The following is a 17,452-nucleotide window of genomic DNA, read 5'->3' as shown; positions in this document are numbered from 1 at the left end:
ATCACGGCGGCTCAGCCGCGGAGAGAGAGAGACAGAGAGAGAGAGAGAGAGAGAGAGAAAGAGAGAGAGAGAGAGAAAGAGCCTTTGTGTTCCTCTGTGCTTGGCACCGTCGCACTGTGTACTCGCGAGGAAGGGCCCTAGGCAGTATTGTCACAGAGACGGTGTGGGAGACAGAGAGAGACAGAGAGAAGGAGACACATAGCGCAGGGAACAAGAAAAGAGACGGACAGAGAGTATAGGAGAAAGAGAGACAGGGAGCGTGTAGGAGAAAGAAAGAGAAGGAGGGAGAGGGAGGAGGAGGAAGAGAGGGACATGCAGAGGAAGACAGTGTGGGAGATGGAGAAAGAGAGGATGAGGATGAAAGCATGAGGAAGGAGCAGAGCACTATAGGGTGAGATATAGGAATCGGGGACAGTGAGCCGTGTGAGAGGGAATGAGCGAGAGCGAGATAGGACCCAGCGCCCACGGGGATTGTGGGTAAAACGTGCTGCCATCACTCACCCCCAGCTGTGGGGAGATGGACACTGAGAGATATGAGGACAGCAACACCGCACAGGTAGAAAGGCGCTTTGATTAGCGAAAGAAAGAGGAAATAGATCTGGCACATGGATCAGAGCCGGGCCGGGCCCGCGTGAACATACACTCTCGCTCCGAAGACTTTCCTGCAAATTCCTGCTTGATCAGAAACACCTCGTAAGAGCGGAGGAGAGCCTGCAGACGCTCTGAGGACGTAGGCCGCTCGGGCGAGCTGCTTTATAGTTCTGGAATTCTGTTTTTGGGGTGACCACTCTCAGATCAACTGTGACCTTGAGACAAGAAAAGACCACGGCAACGCTGACATGTTTGGAAGAGACCCACCCACCCAAACACTCAAGCACCCAAACATTCAAACATCCAAACACTCAAGCACCCGAACATTCAAACATCCACACACTCAAGGCACTAGCATGTCAGAATGAGAACGGCAGTGTAATAATCTCACTACCAGTGAGATTTTCATAAACCGCTTATAAATACACCTATAAGACGAGTCTAAAGAGCCTGGAGAACAAAGACACAAGACAGGTGCTTCTAATAAAGTGGGAGGTGAGTGTGGAGTTAAGGAGGGGAGAGAGAAAGAGGGAGGGAGGGAAAAGAGAGAAAGAGAGGTGCAGTCACCTTCCATTGTGCTGCATAGTTGTAAGTATTGTATTGGCAGTGTGTCAGGATGCTAGAATGACAACACAGCACCTCCCACTGGCGGATACCTGCTATTGCAGCACACAGGCCATGGCCTCATGTTAATGTCCCTTCTCTGTCCTTCACAAGCCAATCTAAAAAAATGAGCCTTTTCATTTAACTTTCCATTTGTCATCGTTTATGTACACTGAGACTATGAATTATGTTATGTTAAAAATACTCTCACAGATGTATCAAAGCCAGTGGCGCCTCTGCAGGTTTCCTCGATGCAGAGCGTTAGCTTAATGTAGGCCAGTGGGAGAAGATCCCTAACTCCCTTATCTCACTCTCATGACAGCTCTTCCAGCTCCAGCGGATCTGCTGATTGTGTGTGTGTGTGTGTGTGTGTGTGTGTGTGTGTGTGTGGGGGGGGGGTCTTGGAGCCTCCCTCTCAAGGACAGAGCACATTAGACTGATTACATAAAGACAGAGAGTGATTTATAACAGCTCTCCCTCATCTCCACCACGATTCATCACCACACTCTTGACTTAATAAAGTATTGATATTTGGACGCAGCCGGAACAGGGGAACAGATCCAGTGGGGGGTGGAGGTGGAGGGGGGGGGGGGGGGGTGGAGGGGATGATACGCCGCCCGAGAAAGAGCTCAGCGTTATCTACGTCAGTCCTCCTCCGAGTCGAACTAATCAAAGAGGAGGAAGAGACAGAGAGTGATGAAGACCACAGAAGTAATGAAGCTCTGTTGTTTTTCGGGCCCTCGCCACGGACACACGCAGAGACACCACGACTTTACTGCTGGGGTGTCGTTCAACTCTTAAGACGTACACGAGATTCCCCCGTGTGCTTCATGTCATATGAGGCGTGGGGTTCCTTTTACATGTCCGTGTGTGTGTGTGTGTGTGTGTGTGTGTGTGTGTGCGTCCATAGACATCTGTGTGATGACCTCTCTGTGTGTGTGTGTGTGTGTGTGTGTATATGTGTGTGTGTGTGCATGGACATTGTGTGATGACCTGTGTGTGTGTGTGTGCATGGACATCTATGTGATGATGACCTGTGTGTGTGTGTGTTTTGACCAGGCCGAGGGAGAGGACAGTCTAAAGAAGATGCAGTTGATGGAACTGGCCATTCTAAACGGCACCTACAGAGACGCCAACATTAAATCACGTAAGAGGCTCCGTCTCCCTGCTGGGCTTTGTTTGTACCAACAGAGCTGGTTCTTTTGGAGGGCCCGTCTGACCCTGGCCAGTGCTAATGCTCAACAGAGCGTTCTCAGGTAACCCTGATTCTCAGATAAAAGCACAAACAGCTCAGCGGATGAATTCTCCATTACTATGAAGAGCTGTAAGCCTGCAGAAAGCTTTCATATGGTCAAAAGGGAGAGATGTAGAAAAATGTTATATATATATATATATATATATATATATATATATATATATATATATATATATATATATATATATATATATATATATATATAATATGTGTGTGGTTTAGTATATATATTGTGCTATTCCACTCTCTGCTTCATTGCTTTTTGCAAACACTGCTGCTGAAATGCAGTCTGTGGTGTTTATTAATAGCACAGTTGCGAGCACTAAATTGCGAGCGCTGAGTTGCAAGCGCTAAATTGCGAGCGCTAAATTGCGAGCACTAAATTGCAAGCTCTGAGTTGCAAGCGCTAAATTGCGAGCGCTAAATTGCAAGCTCTAAATTGCGAGCGCTGAGTTGCAAGTGCTAAATTTCGAGCGCTGAGTTGCAAGCGATGAGTTGCGAGCGCTAAATTGCGAGCTCTAAATTGCGAGCACTGAGTTGCGAGCGCTAAATTGCGAGCGCTGAGTTGCGAGTGCTAAATTGCGAGCTCTGAGTTGCAAGCGCTAAATTGCGAGCACTGAGTTGCGAGCGATGAGTTGCGAGCGCTAAATTGCAAGCTCTAAATTGCGAGCGCTGAGTTGCGAGCGCTAAATTGCGAGCGCTGAGTTGCGAGCGCTAAATTGCGAGCGCTGAGCTGCGAGCGCTAAATTGCGAGCGCTGAGTTGCGAGTGCTAAATTGCGAGCTCTGAGTTGCAAGCGCTAAATTGCGAGCACTGAGTTGCGAGCGCTGAGTTGCGAGCGCTAAATTGCGAGTGCTAAATTGCGAGCGCTGAGTTGCGAGCGCTAAATTGCGAGTGCTAAATTGCGAGCGCTGAGCTGCGAGCGCTAAACTGCGAGCTCTAAATTGCGAGCGCTGAGTTGCGAGCGCTAAACTGCGAGCGCTGAGTTGCGAGCGCTAAATTGCGAGTGCTAAATTGCGAGCGCTGAGCTGCGAGCGCTGACTAACAGACGTGCAGCTGCTCTTTGCTCTCGGGCTTTATGTGGCGTGAACAGTGCAGACGTGATACTAACTCTGGCTTTGTCTCCACCCCCCCCCCCCTCCACGTTCCTCTGCTCACTGCAGCTGCCCTTGCCTTCTCTCTTGCAGCCAGCGCACAGGCCCCACGCATCCTCAGCGGGCCGGCGCCGGTGCTGCCGCAGGCCGCCCTGCGCACGCCCACGCCCGCCGGCCCCACCATCATGCCTCTCATCCGCCAGATCCAGACCGTCATGCCCAACGGCTCCGCCCACCCGGCCGCCGCCACCCTGGTGCCGCCCGGCCCGGAGTCGGCCGGCCTGATCTACGCGGCGCCCTACGAGTACCCCTACACGCTGGCCCCCGCCACCTCCATCCTGGAGTACCCCATCGACTCCAGCGGGGTGTTAGGTAAGCACAGCTGCACCTGCAACTGCCCCCAGCCCGTCCAGCACCCCCACGCCTTCGGGCCCTGGAACCGTGGCATCTAGCCCGCTCCTGCGCCGCACTCCTTAGGCCACACCCCCCCGCCCCGCCTCCCTCCACCCACACCTCCCTCACATTCGGTGGAGGGGGGGGGGGGGGGGGAGTAGAAAAGACCACAACACAAGAAAAGGAACAATTGCTCTCCCAGCCTTTCCCACTTAATCCATTTAGTGTCATAAAAGTCCTCTCTCTCAAACTAAATCCTTTTAAGGAATGTGTGCATAAATGATTGGGTTGTTAAGTGCTCTGCTGGCTTTATGGGAAGCATAAGATAGTGCTCTCTTTCTTCCTGTTCTCCCTCCTCCTCTCTCCTTCTCCTCCCCCCCCCTTTCGCCAGCTCGGCCCTCCCGTCTCCCCACAGCCTCTATGGCTTCATTAAGGCACTTGAGAAAAGCGGATTATGAATATCATGTTACAAACAGCATTTTGCCAGTTTAACACAGACTGCTCCCAGAGGCGCAGTGTTTAGTTGAGCAATGACGAAAAAAAAAAAAAAGAAACATCTATGAAGCCAAGAGCAGTGTATCCAATGAGATGAGGCGAAGGGTTTAGCTTCCCGTCCAATAGGAAGCCTTTATTCAGCCCACATCCAGCTCGGAGGGCTTACGCTGTAGCCGCGTCTCTGCGGCCCGGTCCGGCGCGGTTCTCGGGGCGGCTGAGGGAGCGGAGGAGGAGGAAGAGTTGTGGGGAGGGAGGCGAGATGAAGATTTCACCCTGTCTTCTCTCTTGTGTACACCTATACAGCTTCCCCAAAGGCCGAGGAGCTGCCCCTCTACCTGGGCTTTCACGCCTGTCACTTTCCCATCACTGTACAGCGCGGAGAGACAACCGGCCGGCCTCCATTTTAAAACTGACCACCAACGCACCCAACCCCCTTCCCGCCTTTTTTTTGACCCCCACCCACTCAGCAGAGACCCCCCCCCCCCTGCTCCATCCCCAGCACCACCTCATTGGACTGACCGGAGATCGGCCCCCGCAGGAAGCCCCCCGATCCCCAGGCTCTCTTACTCCTCGTCTCTTCTGAAACCACACGCCTGCATCGATGTTTTTTTTATCTCTCTGTTGTGTTTTATTGTTTGTTTGTTTCTTTGTTTTTGAATTATTGTGATGTGTTGAAATTGTTGTGTACCGTTATGGGAGAGATAAAGCACTGAGGCCCTCTCTGCTGCAGGCCCTCTGGGTACCCCCTCCAGCCCTAACCACCCCCCCCCCCCCCCCTCGGAGGGGGCACCAGGAGGGGTAACATGAGGACGGTGAGGGGACAGTGGGGGTCAGGCAGGGGCCACTTTTAGGGGGCGGGGCGTGGCAGGGTCGTTACGGTGCGGCACCTGTTCCAAATCGAGCTCTGTTCACACAGCCGTTGTAGGACAGTTTTGATGGTGCTTTGTAGCGGCAAAATTCTTTGTTTACAGCATAATATGAACAAACAACAGAAAATATAATAAACGTAGCCTCACACATGCAGTGACCAAAATAGCTCTGAGAAGCCCTGCTTCACGGCCTCTCAGATGTGGACTGCCCTAAAACGGCTTTGGTAATTCGTCGGCCTGTGGTGTGTGTTCCGTCCCTCACACACACACTTCTGCCACTAATCCTCCCTTCCTTCCTTCGCTCTGTAGGTTTGGCGTTCCCCACGAAAGGCTAAAAGTGCTTTCGAGGATCCTTACTGATCCCCTCATCCGATCTGAGTGTTAACACACGCGCACGCTTTCGTTTCACAGACGCCTTGTTGTTCTCGAGTGTCGATGAACCGTCAACACGAGCCTAGCGGTCAGTCAGACGCACCACTGTTGGCTGTTGTTGACTACGGCCCCTCCCAGCCCCCCCGGGAGGCTCCGCCCCTCGTGCACGCCCGTCTCTGTTCAATGCCTTACGCTGGCATTAAACAAATATGCTTCCACGTGTGTGTAGTCACAGAACTGTTCTACTGACTGCTATGTTATTGGTTTAAGAGAAATGACTGAAGATAGATGTGTTGCTTTACTAATCACTTAATTCAGCGCTGTCGTATTTGCTACCTTACTTCTGGTTCGGTCCACTCCTGCGGACACGCCCGAAGCCCAACCTCCCTGAGGCTACGCTCAGAGAGTGAATGTATCAGTATTATATTTAATGAACTGGAGAGATGTAGTTCCCTGATGTTCCAGTGCAGGATTATGTGACTAGTAAAGCTCTCCTTTGTGTGTGTGTGTGTGTGTGTGTGTGTGTGTGTGTGTGTGTGTGTGTGTGTGTGTGTGTGTGTGTGTGTGTGTGTGTGTGTGTGTGTGTGTGTGCGTGCACGTGTTTGCTTGTGTGCTTGTCACTAATGTCTGTCATACTGTATCCAAGCAACGCATGGATCCTCTTGGGATGATTGTGTCCGTGTCTGCGTTTGGTTTCTTTTCTTTCCCTCCAGTTTCAGTTTGCTAGATTTAAAGATGGAAGACAAGTATTATTTGTGCCTTAACTTGTATTTTTATAATATTTGTTAAACATATTTGGTCTGTCCAAAAAAAAAAGGTAAATTGGTCTGCTTGATGGAAATTGTCAGGTTTAATGGTTTAATCTAATCTGTGTTTTTGGTGATGTTATTGCAATCCAAGCAGGTGCAGTGGCAACTAAGGTTCGAAGGCATGACATGCGGGTCCATCCTTACCAAAGGGTAGTGACCACAGACCGAGGTTAGTTTAGCTCACGCGCTTCCAATTCATCACCAGTAGCCACTTAATGATCTGCTGTGTTTGTCCACACTGTTCCCAGGTTCTCCGCAGGCAGAATCAGGCTTTTTTTTTTGCGTGTGTGTATGTAACGTACTTATCTCCAAACACACACGAATGCGAAACATCCAGGGAAAACATAACACAGCATGTGCAGGCGTTAAGTGGTCGACTTCATTCCATTATTTTGATGACCATGTGACTGTGACATGATGTTGATGACGAATAATGGACTCCGATGCGTACAGATGTCACACAGACGTGCTTGAGATTCCCCACGCGTTTCCATGACCTCACGGGCTTCTCTTATTGGCCAGGTTCACTATTTATGTTTATTTATATTGCAGACCCTGGTTACATTTGTAACACATTACAACTATTGACATAATGAAGAGCTAAATTATAGTTCGAAAATCATTTTACACAGACATAGACTTCAACATTCGTCAAAAAATGACTGAAAACTATGCATGTTTACACACACACACACACACACACACACACACACACACACACATACACTTACACGTACAGAGGTTTTCTTTGGTTACTTGTGGCATTGGACATATTTTGATGAATTTGGCATGTGAGCAAGGTCAGAACCCAGCAGATTAGCCAGGGTGAAACTCTCTCGCTAGGGGTCAACTGCCAATTTGTGAACCAGTTTGAAATCATGAAATAAAAATCTTACATATCACTTCTCTAACATTTTAACAAACCAGTTTTTAACGGATTATCTCAACATGTCCCAGTTCCAACATTCCACAGATCTGATTTTGAATACATGACCATACGTTTAGTTACAGCTAACATGAATTCCTGGACTGTGGCAGGAATTTTCGGCATTGTTCAAATACATCTTTGTTTTCAGTGGAGAAAAAGCTCAAAAGCTCAGTTGCGAGTTTCACAGTAATGAAATAAGCTGAGCTTGTCGTTTGGACATTTTTCCAGTATCTGGTCCATTGGTGATACATGGTTCATGTTATATTTCATGTTGCATCATGACACACTGATGATTTCAGAACCAGTGCACCACCTTTGAATATTGACAATGAAGATGATTTATTGTGCTCTGCAGAAAATTTACATATATTTGGATGTGATGGAGCACGCACACACACACACACACGCACACACACACACACACACACACACACACACACACACACACACACACCTAAAGCATCAGTGGACAAAACTAAGTGAAATGAGACAACTTAAATAGATGAATGACTGTAACAATGATGTATTGTGGACAGATGGACAGTAACATGCTAGTCCATGGTTTGCCCTTGTCTAAAGACTAGGGTCCTGCACAGAGTCCCACACAGAATCCTGACAGAGTCCCGCAACTGACCTTCACTGTGAACTTGCAAAGCCTTTATGATTTTTTAGCTCCTATATATGGGTTTGGATTCATTTTGCGGTTTTGGCTGACGTTTAAGTGGAATGTGTGACTTCTGGTTGACTGACTGAAGATGAAATGATCTACTTAAAACATGAGAGAGTACATGAGAGGGAAACGCGTTATTGGGTCTGGCCATTGTTAGGACTTTAGACGCTCTCCTTACCAGCTGCAGCGGTCAAACAGGTCATGGGTGTCACACAGAGAAAAACTGTCTCATGAGAATCTTAATTCCTTTTTTTATTATTATCATTTATCATGTATTTCTCATATCCATGTTGTTTTATACTGTAAATGTTTTATATTAAGGTACTACTGCTTACAAGAGTATCTACTTTGGAGAACTTTTGAGAACCCATTTGCACAGGACTTCCAAATTTCCACTCTGTGCATTTTTACTGAATCGCTAATCTACATCGAGGTCTCACTTTTGGTTTTAGCTGTTTAGCTACGCTCTTTTTGCTTTGTTTCCATCTCTTGGTATTTGTCTCATTTGGTAAAGATACTATGTGGCACAACTCTTCTTTTGCACTGAATGGGTCAGAAGCATTCATCTCCACTGCTCGACAGCGAGCAGACATTTGAAAAAGTGACACATGCATCACATCTCAGAAGATGGAACTGAACCTAAACCTGTCGACTCTGCCTGTGATCAAAGCTGCGTAGTCTTATGGGCGGGGCCACCGCCGCGTGGACGCAAACGTTTATCGGGTCGGAGTATAAATGCATTTATGAAAAAAAAATTCCACTTGATACATTTTTTTATGTTTTACTGTAAGCTTCTTTTTTGTTGTTGCAAAGAAAATAGTATTTACGTGTGGCTTCTTAAATATATATATATATATATATATAAATATATATTAAAAATATAAAGCAGGAATGTATATGAAATGTAAAATTTTACTTGTATTTTGCAAAGAGATAGCAATGATATTATAGAGGGCTATTTGTAGGAGAGAAAATAAACATTATAGTGGCTTTATAGCAACACCTTAGAGAATTCCCTATATTTTTGGATATATGTTAGGGCTTTATATGAACGACAGGACTTTTTTCAGTGTTTATATGCAAAAGCATTTTATATTACGTGTCCTGTGAATTGTCAATAGTCTGCAATGCTGAGGGCAACGGCTACCGTTCCCGCGGCTTCTGTTTTCGTGGCTATTATGCTATTTAGAGAATTACCTTGTAGTGTTGCTTTGTATCATTAAGGCCAAGATTTTTATGTTGTTGTAAATAGAAGGGGAAAAAAAGAATTTGAAAAGACAATAAAAATTTTATTGAGTACAAAAGCAACCTGCACCTGTTATTGGCCCTAAATGATTTCGCCACTGATGTGAACTTTTCAAATTCGCTTCTGCATTTAGTTTTAACAAGAAGGCATAATAATCCATGTCCATCATAACTATCAGCTTGCTGTTGGAACCTCTGAGGAGCTCTAATGCTTAATAGTGGTCAGGTAACCACAGTCCTGCCCTGACTGCTACCTGTCCTGTCCTCTCATCTCATTAGACTGCCTGTGTCCATTCACCTGACCGCTACTAACCTTTTGACACGTCAGCTGCAGCTGTGCTCTTCTCCTGTCTGGTTTTCCTTTATTTTATTATTTCCTCCTTTAAACGCGTGACCTATTGGAATAGGTTGTCCGTCGTATTGTCGGTAAAATCATGCTTTGATTTTACTGCAAGATGGAGACCAAAAGTTCTTTCATTTCCCTCCATATTCGGTCTGCCCACTGTGGGAGTTCTTCTGAACTGTTAAGTTCATTTTCTTTTGGGGTTTTTTTTTGTGCTGACCACAACATAATACATCAGATGTTGTGTAAGGCATGAAAATGTTGTGAAAAGGCTAAGTTTAAGAGCACCGTTTGCAGACGCTGGATTGAATCTGGGGTCTAATTGTGATCAGTGTATCATATTGTCATCCTGCTGTCACTAGCTGAAACTAATCTCCTCTCTATCTTTTTTCTTTTCCTCCCTCCTCTGTTTTCCTCCTTTTCTGTTGTCTTCCCTCTCTTTCTGTTTGTTTCCCTAACCCACCCAGCCACCACCGGCAACTAACCCCTGACCTCTGACCTCTCAACTTCACCCAATGATGACCTGCCCATTACCTGCCTGCAGATCACCTCTCTACTCTAAAAAAAAAAAAAAAGAACGATAGAGTGAAAGAAAGACCCAGAGGGTTTAACAGCCTTCACTTGATAATGGCCGTAGAGAAGCTGCTCCCCTGCACCTGAAGGAATGGACTCTTGGAAGACACGCCTCCGGTTCCGCTGGTACATTTGGATTGGACCGCCCTGCCGTTGTAGACCCTGCACTGAGTCCTTTTGTAAGCAATAAGCAATAAAGATCACCCCACTCTCTCCCCAACTCACCAAACCACGGCAACACGGTTCCCTACAGCCCCCCCTCCAGTACACTACAAACGACTGTAGATCTTCACGACAACACGGACCCAACCTCGAGGGGAGAAGGACGAACAGCCGTCACTGCCCCGCCCCGTTGGCCGAGCAGGACGGTGACACCCTCAGACCGTCTTGTGCTCGGTGGTGTGACAGCTGTGCGTTACACTTTCCCATCGCAGTACGTTAACTCCGAGAACTGGTAAATCCACACTGCTCCAACGTCGGCTCCAGGATCTCACTAGTGTATCAGAAGGGAATATCAGAGGGTGGGGTCTGGGCTTGAATATAGACAGTGCAAAGAGAAAGATGAACCTAGTTACAGATTGGGTCTGTTATAGAGCATCCCCCTTTCACCCCTGCCCCCAAACCCCCCTCCCAAAAAAAAAAAAATCGAACACTTCTTAGTGGACGAGTTTCTCTGAGGATGCGTAAGCCATGCTTGCCTATGTGCTGTACAAATGTATGAAATTTGTAGATAAATGTTAAAGAGTAAAAAAAAAATATCAAAGTCAAAGAACACATGTACAGAAAACGTTTATTATCCTCCGGTGCAGGGGAAGAGAACATATATATTTTTACAACTGAATCTTTTATACTTGCTAGGATTGTAAAGAGAAAAAAAAGAGACGATATCGAAACCCTTTATGAAGTGAAAACCATCCGGTTCTCTGTAATTGGATGTATAAACGGATGACCAAAACTACCGTTTCGTTCTACCGATGGGGTTGAAATGGAAACATTACGAAGTGCCTTACGGTGGTTCTCATGGTCCTGTGGGTGGGAACGTGTCATCATTAGTGGCGAATGAGCAGGCCTGAGATCAGTGCACACAGCTTCCTGTGAGGACCCAGTGAGCTCCTGGCCTGGGGGTCACTTCACCTGGCCCTCTTACTCCAAAATGGGGAAACTTCAAAGCAGAATCATTTCAGTGGTTGCTGAAGACCTGCTCTAATGCATTGCCTTGACTCCAAATTTTGAGTCTTGAGACTAATTTTATAGTCAGAATAGAGTAGGGCTTTTGTTTTGTTTTGTTTTTTCTTTTCATTTTGTTTGTTCATTTATTTTGTCTTAGCTTTTAGGCAGGGGTCCATTTTTTTACTTTCATTATTAAAATGACATGTAAATTGACCTCCCACCTAAACTTCTAGCTTTCTATATAAGTCCATGTATTAGTTTCTACATGAAATGATTCACTTCTTGGATTGTGCCTCAAACTCCAGACATCCCAATATCACAAAACAGGACTTTAATATAGTGGGCATTTAGTATAGCTAAATTAGTAATCTGTAATCCTTTTATAATCCCCGAGCCCTTTATGCTCGGTTTGTCCTTTTCAGTCCATTAAAATACTGCACTATCACCTCAGTGGAGTGTTAAAAATATGGGTTGTGAAATACGTGAAGCACGACCACGTTCCTCCGCTGCTGGAGAGAGTTTCATCGTCCAGTGGAAGCTGTGTGCAGTGTCCATGCTGGACTGCACCATACTACTGTGTTGTGTGTCACCCAACAACCCCCCCCCCCCCCCCCTCCCACCAAGTCTTTCTTTACTATGCAACAGAATGGCCTCTGACGTCGTGTGGGGACTCTGTGTCATCAAACATGTCTTCCTGTGACGTCTTCACTACCGTTTTTACTTATGATTCTGCAGTGCCATTATAGTATTATTGTAATTACAGGGGTATTATAATTGAGGTCCAATGTCTTTATGGGATGACAATAGCCAGTATGTCAGAAGCATTGGTTTTTAGTAGCTAAGATTATCAAAATTCTCAAATTTGAGAATGTTTTATGAAAAAACGCTTAAGAATACAGGTTAGATTCTTCTGTCGGGCAGCCACACCATAGTCAATATCGCATGATCGTTCAACACCTATAACAAGCTATAAATCTGGTTTATGTTGGTTTCAAAATGATTTTTTCCAGAATTTCTCGGTTTATCGATGTGAATGTTCATTATCATATGAGTGAATATGTGTGTTACAAACATGCCACCAGTCTTTGTTACATTCATGCGGTGTGTTACATTCATACGGTGTGTTACATTCATACGGTGTGTGCCCCTACCCCGGTAATGCCTCTGAAAAAAGTATGTCTGTATCAGCAGCCATTGTTACAAGTTTATACCGTATTTTTCTATCTTATTTTATATGTATGTAATAAACTACATTAAATGCCTTGTCTCTGAACAGTGTGTAAACAAGGAGTCTTTCATGTCATGTCTGTCAGTTTAATACTCTGCTGACTAACAGCTTCGCTAATTCAATAAGCTAACAGCACATTCCCAGGGTTTTTATCAACAAATGTAAACAGCCTATGCAGTTATTGTTGCCAGTATCATCATATTAATAGTTTCAGATAAAGTCCTTAGCTGAGTGCTCGGAGATATTAATGGAGCTATTCCAATACACTTTTTAAATTAGTACCACCATATTTAACAACCATTCTAACAAGATGTGCTCTAACACACTGTCATCTGCATTCAACCTACCTAATGCAAGAGGATCGCCTCCAAAAGCCCCCATATAATTTCAAACTCAAGTACATTTTTAACATTCTTTGTGCTTTGTTGATATTATTACTTAAATATCACATCAGCAAAATACCAGTATGTAGTTTTTTTTTACACCCTTTGCATTGTTGAGTACCAAGATATAGGCCTACAAAGACACGGAGATAAACCATAATCATCAGAGAATGTGGCATGCTATCAGAAGATTTTGGTTTTAGATTCATAAAAGTAGATTTGGTAAAAAAAAAAAAAAACGAGGGAGACGCTGCAGAAAACGACACAACCGAGAAAAGCGGGAGACGAGGTTCCCGTATCGCCTCAGCTTACAGAAACGCCGAAACCACCTCCGACATCAGCCCCTACGCTACACATCGCCAGCCATTCTGAGTCGAGTCATGTCCTCGAAACCTTCCGCCAAGCAGACAACAGTTGGCGTTCTCTCACTCTTCACCGCCACAGTGGCACCCCCCCCCCTCACTCGGGCCTCCTTTGTCTCCTCTCCAGTCCTCTCCAGCCTGTTCTCTCCGCATCCTCTTCCCCTCGTCCACATCCTCCCGCCCTCACCCACCGTGATTCGGGCCTGCATGGCGGAAATTGCTGTGCCTATCACAAGGGCTCAAATTGCCTGGGCCTCCGCACTCCTCTGCTGCCTCCTGATAAGGTTTGCCGGGGGCCCTGCAGGCTGTTTTGGGAGGAGGAATCGCATCTTGAGTCGCCACCGGGTGTTGGGCCATGAAAGTGTTTGGCCTCACGCAGGGAGTGAGTGAGAACAGCTCCTGGACGTGGAGATCAGGCCAGTGAGGGCGCTGCTCCCTCCACCAACCCCCACCCCCTCCGCCCACGTCCCAGCTATCTCAACCCCTCTCCACTCCTCTCAACGAGGAGCTCCGGGGGCTGAGGGTGGGTGGAGTGTCAATTATACAGTAGCGGGGAAAGGGGATAGTTAGTCTAGAATGCATCGTGTCCTTCCCAAGATGAGGGACGAGCAATGAAACGAAGTAGTTCCCCTTCTAATGAAAACAGAGGCCCTAGTAGTTGTTCATTCAGGGTTGGGGGGTGGGGGGGGGGGGTTAGGGGCACATAATTTCAAGATGAGGGAGGACTCGACTGCTATAAAATATCTTGCCCCTGCAGTAATCACATTTGTTGTTAGCAATGAGGTCATGTTTACAAGTGAAAATGAATTGTGGCATAATTTAGGCTGTGAGGAGAAACAAAAACATGTTAACTGAATATAATACTCAAACTGTATAACCTCGGTCCACAAAGAATTTATACAAGGTCACAGAGATATATTACTGCATTAATTATTTGTATTTGAGCAACTTATAAAGTAGCAATTATCTTCTTATGCATTTGTCAAAGTATTCCCCACTCTAAAATTCATTCTGTGATCAGACTGACTTTAACAAATGTAACAGCTCCGAGAATAAATTAGGAGAGAGGGCAAGGAAGGAGAGCTTGGAGGTGCAGACAGGGTAGGAGTTGGGGGGGGGGGGGGGGTGTCTTCTACCAGTCTGTGTTAGAATGGAAGAGAAACAGCTCTGGGTGGGCTCAGGTTCCCCCTGAATCGGCAAACGTCATCACCTACTGCTTTTAAGAGCTCCCTCTTCCCTCACACACACCTAGATGTCACACACACACACACACACACACACACACACACACACACACACACACACACACACACGGTTTAGTATATATATATATATATATATATATATATATATACACACACACACACACACGGTTTAGTATATATATATATATATATATATATATACACACACACACACACACGGTTTAGTATATATATATATATATATACACACACACACACGTTACCCATGCTCCTTTATCCCAATGTAACACAATGCAGCAGGGCTGGGACACTGGGCGCTAATGAGAGGGTAATTGTGCTGCAGAGAGGGAGTGTGGAGCTGTAGGACCGGCTGGCTGGGGGTAAGGTGAACTGCCCTGGCTGAGGTAAACAGCCCTGGGAGGGCACTTAGCAGGAACACAAGGATCACCTTTGCTGGCCCAGCAGCTCCTGTGACCTTTATGTCAGCGGAGCTCGGCTTTCTGGGGCCAGGGTGGCGTGCCTGCCTGAGCCGGCCTCCCCAGCAGACTCCGCCCCTGCCACGGCCACGCCCACTCGGCCAGGAACACGGCGCTAGCACCGTGCAGGTGAAGGTTCCGTGCGTCAGGGAACTCACCCGATATTTCAGCGAACGCCACAGAGCGCCACACCCCACACCCCCCCCCCCCCCCCCCCCCCCCTTTGCAGGATTTTGCGATATTTCATTTCGATTTCCTGGCCCTGGGCAGAGCCGTCTCATTGTAAACATGTGCAAAGTGAACCCCGGCGAGCTGCGCACTGGTGTGCGAGAGGTGTAATTAGCTTCTCCTTATCTGGCTCACGTGCCCCTTGGCACACGCTGGAACCCACTCCATTAACCAGCTGTCTTATCGGGAGCTGCCGCGGCCCAAAGCCTGCTTCACAACGCTACCCAGCATGCCCCAGTGCAGCGCTTCCCTGTTCTCCTCTCATCTACGGGCCGGGCCCTAACCCGCTCCAGGGTGGGGATTACCATCAAAGAGAAGGAGAAAAAAAAACATTGTTTTCTAAACTTCAGAATGTCAAAAACATATTCGCAAAAGAGCCTTTAGGAAATTGGTAAATATCAGCGGAGTCGCCGTTGGTTCGAGCCGGCGTTTGAGGCTGGACGGCGTTCGTCACACTCTCCCTGGGCTGGCGGAACTCGCGTCTGCGTCCCCGGCGTGCTGGATTCTGTGGTGTTGGTGTGTGTGGAGTATCAGGACGCATCCTCACAGAACTCAAATGTATGCAAATGGATCCCGCTCTAAATCACTGGGACTGTATGCAGTGGAAGCGTAGTTTAAAACACTCCTCGATCACTGTGTGGGTGCACTGCAACGGGGCCTCTCGCAAATGAAGACGTTTAATCCCCCAGCACCACCACCAACACCACCCACCCTTCATTTATATGGTTCTTATGCTAATTCTCCCTGGACAACACGCTCAGTAAGAGACGAGCGAATATCTACTAAATGTTTTTTGTCACTGTTAAGCATCCAAGAGAAAATCACTGCAGGGACACAGAACCGTCTGAAGTGACCCAGAACGGCGGCCAGACAAGTCAGAAAAGTGTCCTTGCAAAGCACCGTGAGAACTTTTCCAGGCTCCACAATGGTCTCAAAGACTCGGTCGCTTAACATGCATAGATGCTCCATCAACACGCTCTTTCACTGAACACTCGGTCAGTAATTCCTTCTTCCAGCTCTTGAACATGACATTGCAGGCTGATTCATCTTAGAGATACTGCAAGAATATAATGGAATGATACATCTCTTGTAATGGAGCTGTAAATATCAGGATGGGGGTGAAATATGAACTAGATGATCAAATCTGGTGTGCTATAGGTGGTGAGTCTTTCAGGACTTCGAGAGGTTCACCTGCGTTTAGCATTCCGGCCGTGGATCAGAGAGCCCGGGAAAAGCTTCCCAGGATGCTTGTAAAGGATCTTGTGAGATCACAAACTCCATTAGATTTTCAAACCCTTTGTTTGAGTAAAGGCCTGGACAGTGAAGGATTACAAATTTGTTTTAGAGGTGTCCAAATTCCTGCTGCTTCCCCCGGCTCCTAAACGCCCGTCCGCCCTCCCCACCCTTGCCCCCCCGAGCTGATTTCAAAGACCACCACAACCCCCCCCCCCCCCCCCCCCCCCCCCAGCCCCCGCACTGTTTCTACGTCTCCCTGGTAACCAAGTCTTACAGAGGTTTTTTTCCCTCCGATTTTTCCTTTTTTTTGGGATCTGCAGTGTGACGCATCCCATAATAGGGATCTAAATGAAACAGGAAGGGAACAGTGGGCTAGACAGGAGGGTGAGTGTGAGGAAGAGGAGGAGGAGGAAGAGGAGGAGGAGGAGACCGGGGGAGCTGTGGAAAAAAACAAGAAGCGTAAGCAGAGGCATTGATAATGACATCACCAGCATTTCCCACAGCAGCCCATGGCTTAGTGGGAGCTGGGCCTTTCACTGGCTGGCTTGGGGTGAGCGTTCCAGGGGCCTGGAGAGGCCCGCGATCCCTTCATCTCAATGGGCTTTTTGTTGGTGAACAGAGGAGCTGTTTCTGGGCCCACAGAAAAGCCCGGCTAATTCACTTTACGGTTGCCAGGGAGCTCGGGCCTGTGAGCTTGGCAACAATGACAAACTTCACTGCCTCACTTCGAAGACCCGAGAACTCCTGGCTGCAGCTCCAGAAACCTAATGGGAACTTGTTTCTCTCTCTCTCTCTCTCTCTCTCTCTCTCTCTCTCTCTGTCCCTCCTTCTGTCCTCACACATTCCATCATCTCTTCATCTGAAGTGACGCTGTAGTAGCCAGAACGAATCTTAACCCTCTTTGCATCTTTGCAGAGCGACTGAG

General features: G+C 47.2%; 1 protein-coding gene across 1 annotated transcript in view; it reads left to right on the top strand.

Annotated features, from left to right (window-relative positions):
• Positions 1 to 7,867, top strand: part of qkib (QKI, KH domain containing, RNA binding b) — a 66,423-nt gene extending 58,556 nt beyond the window's left edge. The window contains 3 exon segments of the mRNA XM_076985647.1: positions 2,254 to 2,341; positions 3,636 to 3,914; positions 4,734 to 7,867. Of these exon segments, the coding sequence (XP_076841762.1) occupies positions 2,254 to 2,341; positions 3,636 to 3,914; positions 4,734 to 4,837 (471 nt within the window). The 3' untranslated portion in view covers positions 4,838 to 7,867.
• The last annotated feature ends 9,585 nt before the right edge of the window (positions 7,868 to 17,452 follow it).

Source organism: Brachyhypopomus gauderio, unplaced genomic scaffold (assembly GCF_052324685.1).
Source record: "Brachyhypopomus gauderio isolate BG-103 unplaced genomic scaffold, BGAUD_0.2 sc43, whole genome shotgun sequence".
Classification (NCBI taxonomy): domain Eukaryota; kingdom Metazoa; phylum Chordata; class Actinopteri; order Gymnotiformes; family Hypopomidae; genus Brachyhypopomus; species Brachyhypopomus gauderio.
Note: the sequence above shows the minus strand (reverse complement) of the source record. Positions and strands in the feature narration are given on the sequence as shown.